This window comes from Camelus ferus, chromosome 16 (assembly GCF_009834535.1).
Source record: "Camelus ferus isolate YT-003-E chromosome 16, BCGSAC_Cfer_1.0, whole genome shotgun sequence".
In the NCBI taxonomy this organism is placed as follows: domain Eukaryota; kingdom Metazoa; phylum Chordata; class Mammalia; order Artiodactyla; family Camelidae; genus Camelus; species Camelus ferus.
Window position 1 is genome coordinate 1446484 of NC_045711.1, and position 16691 is coordinate 1463174.

A 16691-nucleotide genomic window follows, 5' to 3' on the forward strand; every position below is an offset into this window, starting at 1 on the left:
ATTCATTTAACCCTCAGAAGAATCATCTGAAGTGCCTGTTATGATTCCCATTTCATAGATGAGAAAACTGGGGCCCACAGAGAGGAACTGACCTGTCCAGGGTCACACAGCTAACAAGTACAGTGTTAGCTCAGAGGCCAGGCCTCCCAGCTTCTCAGCCTGATGCTGTCTTCACTTGACCACAGCTGATTTAATGCAACAAGGAGCCTGGACTTCTCAGCTTGCTTCATAGTTGCTTTTCCTTATATCCTGGCCTGGACAACTGTCTGTAAATACCAAAGAAAGGTCTGAAGTCTTTTAGGGCCCAGTAGCATTATATCCTCAGATCCTACAGACATCAACTCCCAAAAGGTTAGTTATTTTTTGGCTGCTGTTCCGAGATTCCATCCCAAGCTCACTTCTTTCAGTTTCAGTAATTACCGCCTCTTAGGCCGGCACATATCTGCCTGGCCCACTGCTCCCATCTCGGCATCTCTCCAGTTGCTGCAGCCCAAGAATCAGCTTTTACTCATCAGAGATCCACTGCACATGATGGTTCCTGGGCTTATCCTCCTGCTCTCAGCCTTGTTGCCTGTCCATTTAATTGCCCACAGTCCCTTATTTCCCCCAGCCTTGGGCATCCTGTGGGGGTCTGAGTATTTGTTATGTAGTAAGTGAATGAAAAAAGCCCAAGATATATGGAAGGGACTAATTCTACAGATAAAGGAATTGATGCTTAGAAAGTTCATGTAGACTTAAGCAGAAGAGGCTGAGTCAGAACCCAGGTCTCCAGCTGTCCTATCTAAGGCTCTCTTCACCCAACTGTGCTGCCTTTTCCATTTCTGAGCCTCACTGTACTGAGAGTATCGCTCTGTTTAGTTTAGAATTCTTTGGTGATTTACTACAGGACTGATAACATCTGGAACAAGTTTCTTTGGGTATGAACTGTCTGAAGTCAAGGTGTCTGGACCAAAATATCTCTAGAAGGTTCTTTTAGCACCAGGAGGCCATGAGCCTATGTCTGTGGCACAGGGAATTGCAAAAAGTCTACCTCAGTCCCCACCAAGATTAGTCACTACCTTCGACTGAAGTTACATAAAGAGATTCAAAACTAGGCAGCAGTGCAAGGGTGTTGGGGGTGGGGTGTTGGTGCTGGTGCAGGATAAGGGTTGGCATGGAATGGAGGGTGAAATCTGAATTTTCAGGGCCAAGAAATGGGCAAGGGGGAAAAGACCCAATGGGAGTATTTTCTTAGGGTAGAGATGGTTTGGTTTGTCTCTTAACCCAGAAAAGGAGGCATGATCAAGATGACAGATAACCACTTCCTGTCTCTCCAAAGCCTCTGAATCTTGATCAAGTGAACCCAGTGGACTTACATTGGATTGACAAGCCAACTTACTATTCTTCTCAAAGATGAGGATGACAGAGGACACTTTGAAGGCTGGAGAGAAAACACTACAGTCAACTAATTTTGCTCCCCTCCCACCATTCATCAATAGCACTTATTAAAATTTATTTTTTGTTTTTTTTTTAATTATAGAATTCAGTGAGAAACTTCAAATAAAAGTAAATGGAGTAGGCCTATCAGAAGCTCTGGAACAGTCTTAGAATCACAGTTCGACTGCCCAGAGTGTTTTAATAATACTTTTTTTGGCAAGAAGGACTATAAATGGTTAAGCATGAATAGAATCTAGTTTAATTTTCATAGTGGGAAATATTTTTATTCTTGAGTCCTCCGGGAATGGATTTTCCTGTTTATGTCCAGTATCTTAAAAAACAAAACAAAACAACAAACAAAACTCTGCAAACTCCATTAGTTTTCTATGGGATCTAGAAATAAACTTTCGGTATCTATTTAAAAAAAAAAGAGTAAATGGAGTAGAAATGGAAGGTCCTTCTTTATTTCCCATCCCTCTCCCCAGTCCTAGTCCCCTCTGCAAAGGAAATCACCGTCTAAAATTTGGGGGTTGTTCCCCAGGATTTTCTCACCCCCTGCACATATACGTGTCACATTATCACCACTTCCTAAATCTGGCAGTATGTGCTACACATCTTCTCATGTCATTCAGTCCTCTTTTTAAACAAAAATATGCTTTTTATTTAAATTATTTACACCGCACATGAATGACTCATATTGACAAAGCAGAGGTAAAAACAGTTCACTTCAGAATACCACTTAAAGAAAGACAAACACTTTATCATAACTTATGATCACTGATTTATTATTATTTTCCCACCTGTGTAACGTGCTCCAAGTTGAATGAATTCCAGTCTTGGGTGTGACAGGATTTTGCATCCTGGGGCTCCGTTCAGCTTTTGCTAATTAAATATTCTCTTTCAAGTCTTTGCAAGAAGGAGACATTTTTTCCCCAGAACTAACTTCAGGCAGTTTCTCTCAGTTTTAGGGAGAAATGGCATTACAGTTCACAGATAAAATCAGGAAACTCCTTCCTGTTATGTCAATCTCAATGACTATTTCTTCTAAAGAAAGCTTTACTTTTTTTTTCCTTTTCCATTCATATCTTTATAACTTGGATTTAGGGAATTTTGAAAACATCTAGGAGTTTCACTGACCTCCTATGTAGACTACACATTTCTTGTCATAGGTCATGCTTTCTATTATCAGTTAATCGATCCACAAGGTTGCTTTATGCACTCAGCACTATGCTGTGTGTTTCGAGGACACGGGATAGTATAAAACATGGTCCCTGTCTTTAAGGAGCTTATAATCTGGCCAAGGAGAGCAAAAGAAATTGCAAAGAATACAAAGAAGATTATGACGGTGTCTTACCGCTCAGCCCCACTGTTTCAGAGGAGATCATGAACAGTGAATAGAAGTGAAGGGATGTAGTGGTCACCTGACTAGGAAAAGCCCTGGCTGAATCTGAGAGGATGTGGCTAAGAGAGAAAGACTGAGGGAAGGAGGCCAGGAAAAAATGATGGAGGGCCGTGCGCCCCCAGCGAAGGTCTGGATGTGATACAGTGGCCATCAGAAAGAAATGGGTGGGCTTTCAGGATGGAATGGCATGGGACAAACATTGTCCCAGCGGTTAATGGGCAGTGTGAGCAGCCCTGAGTGCAGAAGGGGGCATGGCCCAGAGGGAGGGATGAATAGGGAGGCAGCTGTCTGCAGGGAGACTCAAGAGAATGACTCTGGGTACCTCCGTTTGACTGAAGAATATTCTCAGACAACTTGCGGGTTCCATGCTGCCCTCCTCAGGCAGTTAGTAAGCAGGGAGGTAAGGTCACTCTTCTCAGACTTCTGACGTCTGAGCCAAGAAGTGTCTGAAATGGTTCACAGAAAAAATTCTAGGAATGGTCACAGCTGCACGTGAAATCGACTATATTCTATTCACCATTCCTCTCTGGATTGCCTTAGTTTCACACTTTTGGTAAAATCTTGGTTTCTAGTACTGATTCACTGGTAAATACAAACAATATCTTCCTCTGTTTCCCCTTCCTTCTCCAGCTTTACTAACTATCTATATGTATTAAACAGAATTCCCATTATAAAGCAGGGTACTTTGCTAAAACGTACTATTCTGAATGCTTCTCGTGAAACGTATGTTGATACATCCTCAGGTTTTTGGTGGAGGTGTGGGAGAGTTAGCTCATGCAGTGACATGAAAAAGTGTGGTCCCCACGCATGATTAGTCAGGATGGGGACCCCGGTTTCAGGAACAGGTATTTGACAGTGTTGCTCTGAAGAGGATGCTGACAGGCACTCTGACAGGACCTGACAGCTCCCTGCTAGGCTATGTCAACCCCAACTTAATTTCACAATGCTAGGTTTATTTCCCGAAGAAGAATCTTTTAAAAACCAGACCCCACATTCTGGTACAAATATATTCTATCTTAAGAGGTGAGAGGAGGGCAAAATTTTACTTTAATTAAGATTTTAGATATACTTCAATTGAATAGTCATTAAATTAAAAAAATACAAAATCATGGATTTGCGTCCCATTTCCTGACCCACGTTATAGTTTTCTCCCATATGTCTTTAATTCATCTTCTATCAGCTACCTAAATACTGTTTTTGCTGCACTTTAGCCTTTCTCCCCAGTTCAAGGCAAAACATATTCTACACTGGCCCCTACCGTCTCCGTTCCTTCCTCCTTAATCCACCCCTGAATAGTCCCCTGCCCACATCCAGGCCTTCAGCATAAGAAAGTGGGGGTGCTCAAGGAAGATGGTGCAGGTTGAAGCCACTGCCAGCTTACTCAGGGGGCCGCTTCCCCGTCAGCACCCTCCTCAGGGCGCCCTGCACATCAGGGTTCCGGAGGCTGTAGATGACTGGGTTCAGCATGGGGCTGAGGATAGTATTGAGGATGCCAATCCCTTTGTCCTTGTCTGATGCTGACACTGAGCCCAGACGCATGTAGCTGAAGAAGCCGGTTCCATAAAAGATGCAGACCACGGTGAGGTGGGAGCCACACGTGGAGAACGCCTTCTTCCTGCCCTCCGCTGAGCGGATTCGCAGGACAGCGGCTGCGACATGGGCGTAGGACACCGAGATGAGGATCATGGGTACCACCCCCATGAAGGTGGCCCCCACAAAAAGCAGCTGCCCACTGAGGTGGATGCTGGAGCAGGAGAGCTGGAAAAGGGGCGGGAGGTCACAGTAGAAGTGATTGACCACGTTAGGGCCACAGAAGTCCAGCACGGACACAGCCACCGTGTGATTCAGAGCATTGATGAAGGAGATGGTGCAGCAGAGGCCCACCAGGGCGCCCTGGACTTCTCGGCTCATGCGGGCGCTGTAGGTGAGGGGCTGGCAGATGGCCAGGTAGCGGTCATAGGCCATGGCTGTCAAGAGGTGGCAGTCCACACCAGCCAGGAGGTGGAAAAAGAAGAGCTGTGAGAGGCAGGCTGCATAGGGAACTCTGCACTGCTGGGTCAGGAGACACGCCAGCATCGGAGGAACAGTGACAGTGATGCACCCGATGTCCAGCAGAGACAGGTTCCCCAGGAAGTAGTACATGGGGGTGTGGAGTTTGGGCTCCACAAGGATGGTGGCCAGGATGCTGAAGTTGCCCCCGACCGTGATTACAAAGGCAAAGAGGAAGACAGGCGAAAAGGATGGGTTGCAGTCTTATGTTCTCTGTGAGGCCAAGAAGGATGAACTCAGTGACAGCGGTCCTGTTGTCCCAGGCACCTGGTTCCATAGGCCGCTGCTGAGAGCTGTGGTGGGAGAAGACTTGGAACTGCTGGAAGCGGGACAGAGACACACAGAGACACGTCATCTGTGTCTACTGGATGCCAAGGTAACACGGCATGGGCACCTGTGGATGGAACGGACACCAGCTTAGAGCTGGAGCAGGATCCTGGAGGCCCCTACGGAGCCAGACATGAACCCTCTCATTGCTGGTCATGCTGAGGTCCACGGGATCCCAGGGAAGAAGCTAGGGCAGAGGGAACTGCTCCGGGGGCTCAGGAGAGTGGCGGTTCACCAATGTAGGATGGAAGCGTTTCAGTGCTTAACAACTGTTAAGTTTGTATAAGTGTAGAGTGACTGACTAGCTCCACAGATAAGTGAATGTCTGAGGTTCTAGGATGCACAATATAGGAGAGCAGCAAGATGAGGAAGGGTAGGAAGACAGGATCTGAGGAAATAAAAAGACATAAAAGAAGCTGAGTGAAGAGAGGAGCAAGGGGTGAAGCACAGGAGCACACAGAGGCACACAGGGAAGTCAGGGCGGCTTCGGGGAGGACACACAGTGACAGGCGTTCAGCCGTGCTCTCAGCAGAGGCTGCATCTCTCTCCTGGATACGTCTGTCCCCCCTGCCCCGCCCACCTCTCCAGTCGTCTCCCACCTTCCCTGTCTTTATGAGGTTCAGCTGACCCCTGGTCCTCTGGTCCAATTTGCCTTGAGTATTTCTGTCTCTTCACAAAGCCATACACCAGTTTCTCTCTCTAGATCTCTCTCTGTCTCTGTCTCTCTGTCCTGGTTTATAAGGTCAGCTGAGCACAGTGTACAGAGCTGTGGAGTTGGATCCCAGATGCTTGTGCTATTTGTGTTATTAACAAGTTTCTCCTGCTAATTAGCCCTGAGACTTTGGAGAAAAGAAAACAGAAGAGAAAAAAAATGTGACAGGGAGGGAGGAAGAGAGGATGGAAAGAAGGAAGGAAAGAAATAAAATAGGAAGTTAAACATTTACTTTAACATAAACTTTTTGTCACGTATGTTACTCCACTTAAACTTTACAGATTTTCCTGCAGGTAAGTAATCATTTTAAACTTGAAAAAATGAGGCTCAAAAGGTAACTTGTTTACGTTCAAGGATGTAAGAATTTGTTTGGGTTGGAGAATTGTTATTTTTCTGCCAACCCCTGCTGCCTCCCAAGTCCCTTGTCATAGTCATTATCCCATTTACCTGTCATCCATCCATCCATCCATCTCTCCATTTCTCCATCTCTCCACTTTCCCTTCTGTAATATGAAAGGCTGCACTGCATTAGCACTAGGTTTATGTAGAGTTATAAGAGTCTGTAATTATGGATTCTCTGCCCAGATCAGCCCTCTTGGCTCTCCCCAGACTCTTGTTGGTTCCCTGCTCGTTACCCCCCGGTCTGGACCCTTCTGCTCCCCTCTGTTTGCCAGCTCTGCCCTTCATTCTTCTAACCACTCAGAGTGGAAGACTTCCCCATTCCATTTCACTACCATTCCCTGGATCCAGGTTTCACTCAGTCCTTTCTTCTCCTCGCAACAAGGAAAAAGCCACATGAAGATCGTGAGGGGTCTTCGTCCCCTCTTACTCAAGAAGGAAGGAAATTAGGAGTTCTGGAGCAGAGGGACTGACCTTTCTACTCTGGGTAGAGTTTCAGCTGGGGATTCTGATAGAGAGGGCAGTGAGTTCTAAGCTGACCCAAGGTGGCCTTTCTGCAGAAGGCTTATAAAAGGAGTGAGGCAGGGCCTGCAAGTCTGTCTTCGTGCTCTGTCTATACGTGGGAGCTAACAAGCACCTAGGGGCCCTAAAAATTATGCACGCACACACACACACACCTCCAGGGATTGCACAGGAAGCCAGAGGCAAACAATCTCAGTCCTTTAGTCCTTAAGGGTTTCTCTCATCTGCTTAGTATTTTGGACTCTATTTAAGAAACAATAGATTCATAACATCATTCCAGGCTCCTAACTAATGCCTCTGAGAAAAGAGGAAAGGTACAGGTACTATATTACTATTATTATTATTATTATTATTATTATTATTATTATTATTATTATTATTATTATTATTATTATTATTAGTTTACAGAATAAATAGCCTTTACTGTTTGCAAGGGGAAGTGGAAGAGGAGGGGCTAGGACAGCTCCGGGTCCTGGGGTGGCTCACGGTCTCTGCCCTCCTGGTTCCCACATTACTGATGGGAAGGCTAAGATCCAGGGGCGCAGGTGACTTGGCAAGGCCAGAGAGCGTGTCCCTGGGGGCGCTCAGGCTGGGCGCCAGATAAGCTGATTCTGGTACTCGTTTCTCTCATTTCTTTTTCACGCTGGGTTTTTTCAAGGTACACCTTTAAATATTGGGTTAACTAAGGTATAATTTTAACTGTCAAATTTGGTGAGTTTCGATAAAAGTATACAGCTTTGCATGTAGCACGTGCATCGATACATAGAAGACTTCAACTGCTCCAAAAAGTTCCTTTCTGCCTCTTTGCAGGCAACAGCCTCTCCACACCTCAGCCGTGGCAGCCACTGATCTGATTTCTGTCCCTCTGGTTTCACCTGTTTCATAGCATCATATAAATGGAATCACACTGTATGTAGACTTTTTAATAACTGGATTCATTCAATGAGCACAATGCTTTTGAGATTCAAGCATGTCGGCTGTACCGGTTTCACAGCCCTTTGTCACTGAGTGGTGCTCCGCTGTACGGAGGTACTGCACGTTGTTCAGCTATTTATCAGTTAACGAACATTTGGCTGTTTCCAGATTTTAGCCATTACAAATAAAGATATGATGAGTATGTGCAAACAATTCTCTGGATGTATGTCTTCATTTCTCTTTGGAAAATACCTAGGAGTGTAATGCTGGGCCTTACGTAAGTGGAGGTTTAATTATGATCTTAATTTTTAAAAAAAATTCTTATGCTATTAAAGAAGCCTTGAATAACTGAGGAAATACACTTTAATCCAGATTGGGAAAATCAATAGGTCAAAGGTGTTAATTCTTCCTACATTTGTACACTGATACTGTTACTAGTTGAACTTTATAAACACATGTTTTTCAAATAATCTGGAGAGATGGTTGTATGAGAGGAAGCAGCCGCAGGAATGAGTAAGGCTGGGACAGGCCAACGCTAGCGATAGAAGAGTAGCAAGAAAGACCTTGACAACCACGTATGAACTTGCAATACCACAGTGATTAACCAGTGCAACAGAGAGTCCAACAACAGACCCCAGGCTCTAAGGATATTTAGCAGACAGTGAAGGGGTCATTTCATATCAGTGGGGAAAGACTCAATGAACCTATCCATTCAAAAATAAAAAAGGTTCTTTTCAGGCTCATTACAACAGCCATTCAACAAGATTATTTGAAGCAACACAGATTCACTAACAGAGGGTAGTTAAGTCCAGTTTGTTCCTCCCACTCAAAGAAATTTGTGCAATCTAGAGAAAAGAGGAGAAAGTTCTACACTGAATGCCCTGTAAAGAGGTCCATCTACATTATTAAGTGAGAAGAGCTGGATATAGAGCTTTAAGGATAGAATCATTCCATTTTTACAAATACATATTGGGAATGGAAAAAAATTGGTCACAATTATATGCTAAATGTCAATAATGATTATCTCTGAATGGTGAACTTATGGGTAATTTTAATTTTTGTACTTTCTAATTTTTCAATAAATGTGCATTATTACTGCATTGTGGAAAAAGCTGAATAAAGGTATAAACTGAGTAAATGCAGTGCCTTCCTCCTTCCAGCAATGCAGAGGGCTGAGGCTGGTTCAGGCTTATGTCTGAGAGGGCAAAGGCCTTCATTCAGTCCGTCAAGGAGACCCTTTTAAGTGAGCCAAGTCTCTTTCTCGACTAACTTCATTTCATGTGTTTGTTGGCGCTGGTCCAACATCCTACCTCGTCTCTATGATTTTTCTAAAAGCACCTATTCCCTCGGATTTGAGTTTAAATATTTATTCTCTTTTTGTTGGTTTATTTGTTGAAATCAGCCTCCAGTAATTCCCTCAACCTCTACCAGCTGCTCCAGAACAAACTGTCAATGTTAAAGGGACAAAACTTCTTAATTCATATTTTCATTTTATTTTAATATTTTCTTTCTATAACACTGATCTTCTTGATCTTTTTTTTTTCTTTCTGGCCATTTTCTTGCCCATCTGTCCATCCCACCTTAGAGATACCCTTCCTCCTTGAAAAGATTTATTACTTTTGAGAGGCAGTAGCTCAAGTCATAGCCTGCCTAGGTTCAAATCTCAGCTCTGACATTCATTAGCTGTCTGGGGAAGTTACTTAACCTCTCTGAGGTTCAGTGTCTTAATCTGTAAATTGTAAATCTGTATCTATCTCACAGGGTTGTTAAGAGGATAAACAGCTTAATAGATGTCAGTCACTTTTAACAGAGGCCTGGCATGTTGGAATCACGATATAAGTACCAGCTTTTATCTTTTTTTATTGTACTCTCCTTCCTAAACCAGTCCCTGATCCGACTTCATCGTATTCACTTTCCACTTGCAGTAACCACAATACCTCTTGGAAGCAGTGAGCGGAACCATGACATTCATTAAGGCCAGAGGAAGGGATCTCACTTGGGGGGCTGTCTCCCCGTGAGCACCCTCCACAGGGCACCCTGCACATCAGGGTTCCGGAGGCTGTAGATGACTGGGTTCAGCATGGGGCTGATGACAGTGTTGAGGATGCCAATCCCCTTGTCCTTGTCCGAAGCCTCCACTGAGCCCAGCCTCATGTAGCTGAAGACACCTGTGCCATAGAAGATGCCCACCACGGTGAGGTGGGAGCCACACGTGGAGAAGGCCTTCTTCCTGCCCTCTGCAGAGCGGATCCGCAGGACTGCAGCTGCCACATGTGCATAGGACACAGCGATGAGGACCAAGGGGGCCACACCCATGAAGGCTGCTGCTACAAAGAGCAACTGCTCATTGAGTTGGGTGCTGGAGCAGGAGAGCTGGAAGAGCTGTGGGAGGTCACAGTAGAAGTGGTTGATCACATTGGGACCACAAAATTTAAGAGTAGATAAAGCAACAGTTTGGGTTAGTGCATTGGTGAAGGAAAAGGCACAGGACATGCCCGCCAGGGCTTGCTGGGTTCCCCAGCTCATGCGGGCGCTGTAGGTGAGGGGCTGGCAGATGGCCAGATAGCGGTCATAGGCCATGACGGTCAGCAGGAAGCAGTCCACCCCAGCCAGGAGATGGAAGAAGAAGAGTTGTGAGAGGCAGGATCTATAGGGGATGCTTCTGTGATTGGACATGAAATGCCTCAGCATGGCAGGGACAGTGACACTGATGCAGCCGACATCCAGCAGGGACAGATTCCCCAGGAAGAAGTACATGGGGGTGTGGAGTTTGGGTTCAGTGAGGATGGCAGCCAGGATGCTGAAATTGCCACCCACAGTAGCTATGTAAGCAAATAGGAAGATGACGAAGAGGATGGGCTTCAGAGCTGGAGTCTCCGTCAGGCCCAGGAGGACAAACTCGGTGACAACTGAATCATTTCCCGAGGCTCCCAGACCCATGGCTCTCTTCCACCTGCAGGAGAACTGAACTGAGCAAAGCTAGAAGGTGCCAATGGTGGCAAAAGGAGAATGAGATCTTTACAGCAACCACCAAGTGCAGCAAAGTCCAGGAGAGGGCCGGGAGGTAAGGACACATAACATTTAATAGAGTTAAAAGACTGAGACATGATAAGAAAAGACTTAATACATCTGACTCTTCCATTGTCGCTTATCTCAAGGCTTTTTTTTAAAATTTCTTCTTTGATTTCATCATTGACCCATTGGTTTTGAGTAGCAGGTTGTTTAGTCTCCAATGTATCTGACTCTTAATGGATTGGAACAGGGCGTTGGACAGACTCAAACAGAGATCGATGAATTGACATAAAAAGGGAAACAAATGTAATCTTTGAAAGTGAAAGGGGAAGATTCTTTTTCCTGAAACCAAAATGCCAAGAAGAAAATTCCAAGCCATGGTGGTGTGGCCACAATTTGGGTATGTAAGATCCCAGGGGTTGGAATGGAGGCTTCAGAGGAAGGGTGGGAGAAAACGGGCTCTCCTCAACCCTGTGTCCCTGCAGTCTGCATGTACACTTGTCAACATATGTGATGGCAGTGGTCAGATGCCTACAATTGCCCAGACTATTAAGAGATGAACCTGTGAAGCCATGAGACTTAGTCTGGACTTTTCAGGAAAAAAACTGTGAAACTGAATGAGGGGATATCATTGGGCACATTTCCAGCTCCATAGATGGTGACTATCAGCCTTTTAGAAGTTCTAAATAATAAGATTATATTGCATTTTTCCATACAGAGTCTAGGAAATTTGGGCTCCACAGTACTGACCTTTCACTGAATAAGAAAAATGTAAAAGGAGTTTTGAACAGCATGAGTTTCCAGGCTTAAGCTCCAGGTGGGTTTAGTGGATACCTCCTGAGCTGCCTCCCTAGATGCCCAGTGAAGCTCTCTCTCACACGCCCGATAAGCAGATACCAGAACCGAGTTCCCTTCTGCTTCCAACTCCACCATCACTTGCCTTTTTGCTCTTCTGTTTCTTGAGTCAAATTGCACATCATCCAACACACATCCTATCATGGATCTGATGAGCAAATAAGGCTTTTACGATGCTGTGACCTGCACACACACACACACACACACACACGTGATCACTGAGATAACGCTTTCCTTTCCCCAGCCCTTAGTGGTCACACCAATAAAACACACAGTGATCCACCTTGACCTCCGGCTGAGGGATAGATCTTTAAGTCACTCACATGGAGTCTACTCCCAACAGGAAGAGGCTGGAGTTGGAGCTCCCCAGGGAGCAAAAGGCTTGAGCAGAGGAAAATGTTTTCTGATGATTAATGTTTAGAATAATGTCCTCAAGTCCACAATGGGTTAACTGCACCATCTAATGGCTTAGCTTTTTCTGCATGGACATGTTCTGACCATCACCCCAGTCTCTCCAGATCTGAACTGGTCTTCATTCTCAATCTGCTCTTGACTTAACTATTTTGCTAACAGCCTTGCCCTCCTCCAGGTAGGAGGTTTTAAACCTGAGTTATCACTGACTCCTCCCTGTCTCTAACCCACAGATTCAAGCAGCCGCATCCAACTGGATCTTTCAGGAGAAGGGAGAATACATTCCAGAGCCCAGAGGATGAACTTCACTTGAATTATGGAAACCAAGTTGGGAGCGTGCAGCGAGGGGCCTTGAGATGGCACTTACCAAGTCAAGGGGCGGACACTTCTTGGGCAAAGAGGAGGGACAGTCATGCTGGCCCACAGACCTCCACATCAGGGTAGCTTATAAAGAACAGAAAGACAAAGAGACAAACAACTCAGCTGACATCATCCTCACTCTGGGATTTTTCTCCACCCGATTGTTACCCCTGGGGGCCTCAGAAATTAGCATCTTCCAGGAGGAGCCAGGGCCAGATAAATACTTGGTTTTGCCACAGACATAATTATCTTTAGTTTCTTTTAAATGTTTTGGATTTTCTTAAAATGTTTTCAAGTATGACCTTCATGGATATGGCAAAATTCATTTATTTAACAGAAATATTTTTGAGCACTTGCTATGGACCGGCATTTGTTATCAGCACTTCACGGAGTTAAAATGAATCTCAGAAAGTCTTAAAATGCAGTAAAGGTCACAGTGTTTTGGGGATGGAGTTGATACTTTGGATTTCTGGTTTAGCCGCACCTACTACCTTAGGAGAGGAGGAGCAGGGACTTGTGACATCCTAGCTTTGCCTGCAATGTGGGGCTGAGAGGAGGGTGGAGCCTGGGGCAAGATTTGCCTCATCTTATCCCCTCCATCATCTCACAAGATCACCTCACATCTCCCGTCACAGCTCATTATAACCATCCTCAAACCAAGCTTCCCTGCTCTAAGAAATAACCTGCCCTTTCTCTGCTCTGTAGTATAATTCCAGCCCCTCTAGTAGCCTGACCCTAAATGTTTTCTAGCCTCATGTCCCCAACACTATAGAGGAAAATAAAGATTTGGAATAACTTCTAGACAGGGACTGCTCTACTTTTGCTAACTCCTCAAAGAGGCCTTAGGCATCAACTAAAACCATTAACAATTCCTTGTTAATTAAGGGAGCTTTCCCCCTGGCTCTTGTCAGCAAGTTTGAGAGAAGTTCTTTGCAGGATCAATGGAAGAGCCTCACAGTGTCTCAAGACTGCCATATGGCAAGGAGTTGGCAGGGAATTAGGATGAGCTGAGAACTCTGTTGACAGCTGTCCACGGAAGGGAACCTCTGGGTTCCGGAGCCCAAATGGAACCCTTTCCTGCACATTCTCCTGTTGACAGAGCAAAGGCTGTGTTCTCCCCCTTGAAGGTCTTCTTTTCTCACACCCTGTTAACTCAGGAAACTCTGTCCGTGAAGATTTGTCCCAGGTCTTCTCTCTTCCAGGAAATCATGCATGCACCCCTGGGCTGGCTTGGGTGCCCTGCCTCTATACTCCCATAGCACCTAAAGGCAATGCATGCTGACGACCCTCCATTTTTATTTCCATCCCAGATGCTTAAGCTGTTGATTCTCATACCTAACTGTGTGTTGGATATTTGTACATGAACATCCTGCAGGAACCTCAGGTTCAACAGGCACAAAACCAAATCATGTTTCCCCCTATTTACAAAAGGGTGCACACACACACACACACACACACACAATCTTTTTGTTTGTTTACACAAGGCATGATATTGAATACAATTTAATTTGCAACTTTTTTTGAGTTTAATATAATGTATTCTTCAAAATTTTGTGACTTTCTAATATTCTATCATTTGCATTTGCCAACATTTACTTAACCACTGGGTATTTAGTTTCCAATTTTCCACCATTATAAATAATAATGCAACCCAGTCCCTGCATCTCTGAGTTTTGTCCTATGTCCTGAGTAGTTTGTAGCCCCAATTTGTGCAAGGATCTTGTCTCATCCATTGCTAGTCTACATTTTCAAGACTGGATTCCTTGTCATCTCATGAAGAAAGTGCAGGTTGCTTATGTTTTATCTAAGGGACAGGGGAAACAAGTATTCTTCCTACCCCCCACTCATATTCTTCTCCTATATCCTTATTTTGAGAGGAGTTACCAGCTCCAGGGCACATCGGCTTGTTTGTTAACAGACGTTACTTTAACTCAGTTTACTATCAAGGAAAAGAAAAAAGATTCATTATGTAAGCATGTGGCAATTCAAAGCCCTCATGAAATAGCGATCAGCTGGTAGGAAAACAACTTTGCTTGCATTTTTAGACCATTTAATTTATACTGGGACTGATGGTGACAGATGCTAATGATGACAATTGCACCATATTTACTTTAAGGTGGTAGTGATACAGATGTGACTCAACAGGATGACCTTGCTGCAATGCCCGACTTCAGCTCCCCGCAGAACTGAAAAAGTCTACAGTATCTTTCTGATTATTTTTATTTCATTAATAGTACTTTGCACCTCCACTTTTATTTTTAATGTATTTCATAAATAAAACACTTATATACAAATGTGATATATGCAGTGGTATTCTCAGCTTGAGAATGAAAGTTAATTCGCCTTAGAATTGAGATGAAGATGGCAGTGATGGGAGGGTCCCACTGAGGTCCATTTACGTGAGGGACGGTGGAGCTTCCGGGAAGAGGGCAGAGTGAGTGGATACGCCCAAGTCCAAGGACAATGGGTAGAATGTCACAGGAGAGCTCATCTCCAGGTGCCATTCCCTCCCTAGCCTCCCCTCCAGACTCATACTAGGTCAAATAAGAGAGAGTTGCAATAAAGCGATGGTGAATATAAAGTTTTCTTGATTATTCCTTTATTGGTAGGTATGTAAGTTACTTAAAATTTCCCTCATTTTTGCTCTTCTACATTTAGGACAGATTCCTAGAAGTGGTTACAAAGGTTATAAAAACTGGTATATTTGATAACAAGATGTGTAGCCAGGTCCTCTATTTAATGGCAGACTATTTTTCCCTGACATTTTATTGTAAAAAATTTCAAGCACACAATAAAGTTCAAATAATTATACAGGGAACACCCACATGCCCATCATCTGGATTTTGCCATTGTATTTGGTCTTTATAAATGAGATTGCTCAATAGTTATTCTTCTTTGACCTGATTGTTTCACTTATTATTATGTTTGTGTCATTCTATTAGTGTCCACAACTGTTGCTCATTTACTTTTTAAGGTTGTTTAGCATTGCATGGGATGAATACACCACAGTTTATCATTTCTTTTCTATTTGAAGGTATTTTTCTTCTGTGAACACTCCGGTACACATCTCTTGGTGCACACATGCAAGAATTTCTCTATGGCCACTATTTAGAAATGGAATTCATGCACCTTCAGATTTAAAGGATAAAATCAAATTGTTTCTGAAAGTGCTTGTACCACTTTATGGTCTGACCAGTTGTGTACAATATTTTTTAAAACTCTATATTCTCATCAAAACTTGTTACCTCATTTCTTCATTCAGACCAATACAGTGAACGTGAAATGGATGTCTCCAGTGTGATTTTGATTTGCATTTGCTAGATCACAAATAGGGCTGAACTTCCTTTCCTAAATTCCCTTCCTCTTCTGTGAAATCCTCCTTCATGTCTTTAACCTATTTTCTGCTGGATCCCTTGTATTTTTCTTGTTGGTTGCAGAAGTCTTAGATATATTTTGGATACTCCAGGACAGCTATATGTGATGCAAATGTTTTTGCATTTGTAACTGTCTTTTCACTTTTAAAAAGTTGCCCTATGATGAACAGAGATTTTAAATTTTAATGCAAGCAAATTTCTCAGTCTTTTAAAAATGATCAATGCTTGTTGGACTTCTTTAAGAATGATTGAGCTCCTAGAAGATCATGAAGATATTCCATAGACTATTTCCACAGTTTGACATTTTTAATCTTCAGTATAAATATCTTGTCTACCTGAAACTGATTTTCGTGCAAGGAGTGAGAAAGACGGCTAATGTCATTTTTTCCTATGGATATCCATTGCCCCAGCATTGTTTACTGAAAGGCCTGTCCTTTCCCCTACTGTTGGCTCCACCATGTCACATACCAAATTCCCACATATTATTTCCAAATTCTCTAATTTGTTCTTTTGGTTCATTTCTCTAATTTTGCTCAAAAATAGGACACAGTCTTAATGACTGTACCTTTGAAACATGTTATGATGCCTTGTGGGGCAGACAGGAGCTGTTTTAGTGAGACAGTAGGAGAGACATACTCTGGATGGTAGCAGCTTTTAATTAGAATTAGAGTCCAGAGGTGAGGACTGGGCAGGGACAGGATGAGCACAGCTTTGACGTGGATTCTTGGACTCATCCACTGTATTACAGACACTAGGCACGTTGTAAGATGGACAGCAAGCATCTGAAGGCGAAAATATGCCACTAATCTTTCCCAATTGACTAATATCCTGTAAGTGGATATTACCTGACCATGAAGGAGGTGGAAAAGATTGGCACTAACATCAGAGTACATCTCGATGGCAGAGACAGAGTCACAGGGGTGTAGATGTGGCAACAG

General features: G+C 43.9%; 2 protein-coding genes across 2 annotated transcripts; both read right to left on the reverse strand.

Moving 5' to 3' along the window:
* Positions 1 to 2180: 2180 nt before the first annotated feature.
* Positions 2181 to 12464, reverse strand: LOC102514406 (olfactory receptor 139). Its single transcript, XM_032497997.1, is given in 3 exon segments — positions 2181 to 5047; positions 5049 to 5261; positions 12387 to 12464. Coding segments are annotated over 2 exon segments (1026 nt in total). The 5' UTR covers positions 5223 to 5261; positions 12387 to 12464; the 3' UTR covers positions 2181 to 4195.
* On the reverse strand, positions 9044 to 10681 carry LOC102514659 (putative olfactory receptor 3A4). The gene has a single exon (XM_006172588.2). It carries the CDS (start codon positions 10679 to 10681, stop codon positions 9734 to 9736), a length of 948 nt encoding a protein of 315 aa, XP_006172650.2. The 3' UTR covers positions 9044 to 9733.
* Positions 12465 to 16691: the final 4227 nt, after the last annotated feature.